Below are 6755 nucleotides of genomic sequence, written 5' to 3' on the forward strand. Positions count from 1 at the left end.
TTTCTTAAAAAACCTATTTTTTTGCGTGTAAAATTTACAAGTGTCATTGAATTTCCTTTGAATACCGCGTGAATTTAGTTGTTTTAAGCGGCGGATCTAATGAGCCCTTCCGCGATCGAATCCATCCACTAAAACCGCATATATAGATACCTTGGAAATAGAAAAATCAGCAAAAATATATTTTGACAAATCTGAGTACTAAGCCGCGGTTTTCTTTGAAAAATTTTACATATATGAAATCCTTTATACGCGAATTTAATATTTGCGAAAACGTGTGTCATAAATTACAGAGATGAGCGATTAATATGGGTCTTTTACGTAAAATAGAAAGTGGAAGCAAAATCGCGGTTCTGGTAGAATCTATTTGAAATATGTGTATATTGACGTATTTTTGATGGGCGCTAATGAAACCGGATGCGCATCAAAATAGTATGCACATTGCGCGACTTTTACCCACTTTAAGATTTTTACCATTGTGAGATGCAACTGACAGCACACAATGGCCGCTGAGTGAAACATCGAAATAGGCATAGATATTGAAAGAGATTGATTCACTTTATCCAAAATCGGATGCGCATTGCGCATCAACCAACTTTAACTAATTCGCGAATAACAGGCTTTTTAATTTTCCTATTTTTTGAATGATTTTATTTTCAATATTACTCTTAATTTCCTATCCTTATTAGTTATCACAGTAAGCTGTTAAGCTCCCGCGATGGTAAACCATACTTCTTGATGAAGTTTTAGCAGTATACATTACCTATTGCATGGGATTTTAACGAAATAGTTGGAGAACTCCCAAATATTTATACCCTACACCACTATGTGGAAAGGGTATTATAAGTTTGTTTTGGGAAAAATTCATGTAACACCGCGAAATATTCGTCGGAGACCCCCAATGTGGTATACCAATCTTCATATCTCGACGAGATAAAACGATTTTGAGATATGTGTCCGTCCGTCCGTCCGTCCGTGTGTCCGTCTGTCCATTATAAATTGTAATCAAACTCCAGGCCGCAATTATGGACCGATCGTCACGAAATTTGGTATGGGGGTCGGTTTCACATCAGAATAGATCGCTATTTTAATTGGTGATGATCGTGAAATATTTAGCGGGTGAAATGGACCAAAAACAAAATTTTTATACAATTTTGTAGCGGCTCTGTACGTCGCAATAATAGTCCGATCAACGCGAAATTTTAAATAAGGTAAGAGTATATGACAAAGAAGATGCCTGCAATTTGAGATGGCGACCAGATAATATTTAGAGGGTTAAATGGACCACAACTTTTGTGTGAAAAATGTGAAAATTTTTAATACACAGCTTATATCTTTGTTCCTGAAAGACTCAATCCTCCCTCGTGAGTTATATTTGTAAGCCGATCTCTTGATCTTTCTATTGATGTCAATTATGTTGATGTACATGATCAGATAACAGAGTTACAGCCTAATATTTCCAGTTTTTTGTTTGTAGTGTAATCATAAACACGCTAGAGGTCGCAATTATAGCTCAATAGTCACGAAATTTTGAACGAGGTAAGAGTTTAGGTAAAAGAAAATGCCTATAATTTTGCATGATGATCTGATATTATTTAGCGGGTGACATAGACCATTACTTTCGTATGAAAAATATACAAATTTTATTTTTGGTCCATATTTTAATTCCTGGAGGGCATATACCGGCAAAATAGCCTACATATGGAAAAATTACTACTGACCTTTCCCCTGATGCAAATTACAATAATGTATCTGCTTGGTAAAGGGCCTACTGCCTAATATATAATGGGTTTTGTGTAGAGAACCAAAATTTCCTCCCATGCTACAAATTATCTCTATCATGACCGAGGAATTTTCAGTTCAGTTGTCCAACTGGATGTTTTACGACCAAAGATGTGTCTCATCGAAATAATGGTATGTTTGGGCGAAATTCGTTTCAGACAACTTGGAGTCGATTTAGCCCTGTCCGTTCATCTGTCACTCTTACTGTCTAGATGGCTGGTGCGCTCGATAACTCTCGAACGGATCTACCGATTCGAACCAAATTTTATACTTCGTAATATTTTGCGCAAACTTAGTTTAAGTTCAAATATAAGCTATATAGGTCCACCCCTCCCCCACAAAAGTTCAAAAATTCTTCAAAAAATTGTGTAAACGATGACTGGCGAAGTGAGCAATCGATTGGTAGATCGGGTAAGACTATATCGGTCCACACCTTCGGGTACTTCCCACACAAAATTCGGAAAAGTGAAATTTAAGAGTCCTGTTGAAATAAAAACCAAGTTTTAATAGCAGATTCTGTTGCGACTTCTTGTCGTTTATGCTGCTTTAAAATTCTAAAGCAAAGAAAGTTTTTATTTCAATATTATTCAAGTAATTTTACAATTCACCTTAGTTTTACAATATTGCGTAACGTAACACAGAACTTCTAATTTTGTAATGATTCCAGAGAATATAATAAATTTCAATTGAGTATGAATTCAAATGAGGTTTAGTCGTGAGAGAAATTTTAGTACAATAGATATTTAACTCAAAGGAAAGAGTTGTATTTAACATTACAAAACGATAAATTTAATCGGGAATTAAATATTTGTAACTGTCGGTAACAATTCTCCCCCCAGTAAGGGTCGACTTAAACCATTACTTTAACCCATTACCGACGTCAATTACAGCCAATTTAACAGCAGCCTCTCCAATACGCCATTCTTTGTCTGCACTTTTGCTCGCCTTACTTGACCATCTTTAGCTGTGGTGACTTCAAGTACTCTGCCTTTGAGCCATGAATTGCGCTCAGAATTTTCGTCAACAATGATTACAATATCACCTTCGCTTATCGGCTTTACCTTTTGGAACCATTTACTACGCCTAGTCAGAGTAGGAAGCATTTCCTTAATCCAGCGGCGCCAGAAATGATTTGCAAAAATTTCGCTTTGTCTAAGGCACATCTTATGGTCCAGATCCTGCGCATTACAGAACGGCTTAACTCCATTTGAACTACCTAAGAGAAAATGATTTGGTGTTATTGCCTCTTGGTCCTCTGTTTCCAATGACACGAAATTTAGTGGTCGTGAATTAACCATCATCTCAACTTCCATCAAGGCACTTCGAAAGCTCTCGTCAGTAAATGTCTGATATGGCGATATCTTATTCAGAACAGTTTTGATAGATCTTACCAATCTCTCCCACGCTCCCCCCATGTGGGGAGAAGCAGGTGGATTAAATTTCCACGCAACGCCACTGAAAGCCATGTCTTTGTGAATTTTATCAAAATTTATATTTTTAAGCTCCTCTTTTAAAAAACGATCAGCTCCCCGAAAATTGGTTCCATTATCGCTGTATATTTCGGCTGGAATTCCACGTCTAGCCATGAAGTTTCGTAGACACATTAAAAACGAATCTGTCGAGAGGGTGTACGCAATTTCAAGATGTACGGCTCTGATGGTGAGACACGTGAACAAAACTCCCCAGCGCTTTAGTGACTTCCTGCCCAATTTGACAGAAATGGGACCAAAATAATCAACGCCAACAAATGTGAATGGGCGTTGGAAAGCGCCAAGCCGTGCTGCTGGAACAGGTGCCATTTGAGGAGCAATAGGCTTAGCCAAATTTATTTTACAATGTTGACAGTTTCTTCTGGTAACTTTATACACTACACTCAGCTTAATGACAAAATACATTTGACGAATTTCATTTAAAACTGTTTCATGATTCAAATGGTGGTAGGCGAGATGATAATGCATAACAATCAGTTTGGTTAAATGATGTTTTGGTGGTAGTAATATTAGATCTCTTTGCGTTCCACATAAATTGTTGCCATATAGAGCTCTATTTTTTACCCTTACAACGCCGTTGTCGTCGATGTAAACATTTAAGTTTCGAAAAGCTCCAGACTTCGAAACATCGTTTTTATTTAATAGTAACAAATATTCATCCATGAACGATGCCGCTTGGTCCATTTTAAATGCAATATTTTTTGCTTTTTGAAGATGACTTGCATTCATCACTACTTTTTCTCCGTTTCCTTTCATTCTTTGGTGAAAACGATCAGCTAATAAAACCCAATTGCCAAGGGCGCGCTGTAGCTTAAACCAACTAGAAAAATATTCAAAATTAATATCGATGAACATTGTCACACGAGTATGTATAAATAAGTGCCGAGGTCGAATTTCACTCGTGTCTATTTCATTGTTTTTTATTGCAATCGGCCAAGTACTTTCTGCATCTTTTAACCACTTTGGACCGCTAAACCAATCGTTGTAAGCTTCCGTCGGTGGCCTAAATTTGGTAGCAAAATCTGCAACGTTCATGGTAGTTGGGACCCATCTCCACTCTTTAAGTTCTGTGGTTTTCAATATTTCGGCTGTTCGAAACATTACAAATTGTTTATATTTTCGTGGGTCGCCCGACAGCCATTGGAGTACCGTTTTGGAATCGGTCCACATTACCTTACGGTGTATTTTTAAATCATGAGCGCAAATGTTTTTTACAAGTTTCGTTCCAATGACAGCTGCTTGCAACTCAAGACGAGGTATAGAAAGAGGTCGAATACTTTCGATTTTGCTGAAATAAGTCGCAATTCTACATCGCCATCGCACTCAAAACGAAAGTATGATACTGCAGCACATGCCTCCTCGCTGGCATCAACGAATGTGTGTAATTCGATTTTACAATTACTGTTAGGTATTTTCAATGAATAGCAGCGTGGAATAGAAACATCCCTAATAAGTGGCAAAAATGTAAGCCAGTTTCTCCATTCTGTGTATAACTCTTTGTTAAGTGGTTCATCCCACTCAATGCCGCTTCGCCATATGTGTTGCAATATAGATTTCAAGTATGCCATAAAACAGGTTACAAAACCCAATGGATCGAAAACCGACATTAAAACTTGAAGAACTTCTCTTTTTGTTGGAATTATCTCTTCACTGAATATTGGTCGTTTGATTCTTACGAATTTCAAATTTATTTTGAATGTATCAGATTTTGAATCCCAATAGAGACCAAGAACTTTTTCGTACTGATTGATGTTTTCATTACATTCGAAACTTTTGTTAGTGTTAGTTTGAACTTCTCCTAGTGCTTGTAAGACTTCATACGAATTCGATAACCAGTTCCGCATTATGAATCCTCCACGAGCGTGCACCTCTCTCACTCTCTTTGAGAGTTTAATAGCTTCCTCGACAGTGTTCGTGGAATCTATGAAGTCATCAACATAATGTTGCTTAGTTATGGCTTCAATAACTTCGGAGTCATTCTGACCGAATGTCTCTGCATTTTTGTTTCTCACGTAATGGGAAATGAACGGAGAGCATGATGCTCCAAAGGTGAGAACATTCAGTTGGTAAATGAGTATAGGATTTTGGCTATCCCACCATAAGAATCGTTGGGCACAATCGTCTGTTTTTCTTACTCCTATACGGTGGAACATCTCCGCAATGTCGCCGCATACCGCAATTGCCCCCATCCTGAACTTGAACATAATGTGCATTAGGGGTCTAAGTAGATCTGGTCCCTTAAGCAAAAAATCGTTTAGAGATACATCTTCAGTTTTGGCGGCGGCATCCCATACCAAGCGAATTTTACTTGGTTTATGCGGATTTCGTACTATAAATGTAGGAAGATACCATACTTTATCCCCATTTCGTTCCATAACATTGGATGATAACTTTTGAGCATAACCTTTCTCCACTAAACTTTCAATCTGTTTCTGTAGAACTTCTGCAATTTTAGAGTCATTACGTGCTTTTTTCTTAATACAGTTTAAACGTTTAATGGCTGTTGGTAAGCTGTTAGGTAGCACCGGATTCTCTTCTTTCCACAGAAGGCCTACTTCGTATTGACCATCAATAAATGTACATGTCTCTGCCATGATATGAAGAGCTCGTTCATCATCTGTTGACATACGGAGAGAAGTCGACAGAGCTGAGTCGCTTTCTCCCAGAAAGAATTGTTTGACTACTTCGTGTAGTTGTTCGTCTTTTGTGCACGCACATGAGTGCAAATTTAATGTTTTTACCATTGAACTACCACCAAAAAGTGTCCAACCAAGTCTAGTTTTGGCAGCAACTGGTTGGTGCCATTTCCCTTCTCTAGTCTTACTGTACGAAATCAGATTTGGATTATTTATCCCTATAATCATGGAAGGAACAGCACTTTCGTATTCTTCTAGAGGAATGTCAGCCAAATATGGATATTTCTGCTTAATGTCGCTTAACAACAAAGTTTCTGGGGACAGATTTAAACTTTTTACCGTATGCACATTCTTGAGGGGGTAAATGGTAGAGCTATGTTTGGCCGATATTTTTAAATCGAATTTTCTAGAGGCATCTTCAAAACGTACTACGTCACCTGTCCAACGCATACACAATGGATCACTGATACCTGTAACTCCTAATCTCTCTGCCACTTCTTCCTCCAAAAGTGTTAAACTAGACCCATCATCCATGAGGGCGAATATCGTGACGGACTTGCTCCCATTATAAAGAGTTACAGGCACAATTCGAATAAATGAATCTCCTGTTCTCGACGTTTTATGATTGTTAAGAGTGCTCAATGTACTTACAGTTTGATGGTCGTCAGTGTGGAGCAAGGGGTTATGGCGTACAATGCATCCGTTTACCCCACATTCTCGTTGGAACCAACACTTACGTCGATGTCGTCCAAGACAAACACAGCACAAATTCTTTGTTTTTACTACATCCCACCTTTCTGCTGTTGACATTTTGCTGAATTTGGAACACTGTGACACCTTATGAGGCTCT

General features: G+C 38.0%; 1 protein-coding gene across 1 annotated transcript; it reads right to left on the bottom strand.

The window, feature by feature from the left end:
* Positions 1–2663: 2663 nt before the first annotated feature.
* LOC141402184 (uncharacterized) lies at positions 2664–6439 on the bottom strand. Its single transcript, XM_073983043.1, has 2 exons — positions 5147–6439; positions 2664–3140 (listed from the first exon to the last, which is right to left on the bottom strand). The coding sequence occupies exons 1-2, from the start codon at positions 6437–6439 to the stop codon at positions 2664–2666; spliced, it is 1770 nt and encodes a 589-aa protein (XP_073839144.1).
* Positions 6440–6755: the final 316 nt, after the last annotated feature.

Source organism: Musca autumnalis, unplaced genomic scaffold, assembly GCF_047663935.1.
Source record: "Musca autumnalis isolate F117 unplaced genomic scaffold, ASM4766393v1 scaffold_1, whole genome shotgun sequence".
NCBI lineage: Eukaryota > Metazoa > Arthropoda > Insecta > Diptera > Muscidae > Musca > Musca autumnalis.

What these genes read in the sequence shown, in the direction of transcription:
- LOC141402184 (XM_073983043.1), bottom strand. Translation starts at nt 6,439, where the DNA reads ATGGATGATGGGTCTAGTTTAACACTTTTGGAGGAAGAAGTGGCAGAG. An exon ending in CTATTAAACTCTCAAAGAGA is followed by an intron (nt 3,141 to 5,146) that starts GTGAGAGAGGTG and finishes GTTCTGAATAAG; the next exon opens with ATATCGCCATATCAGACATT.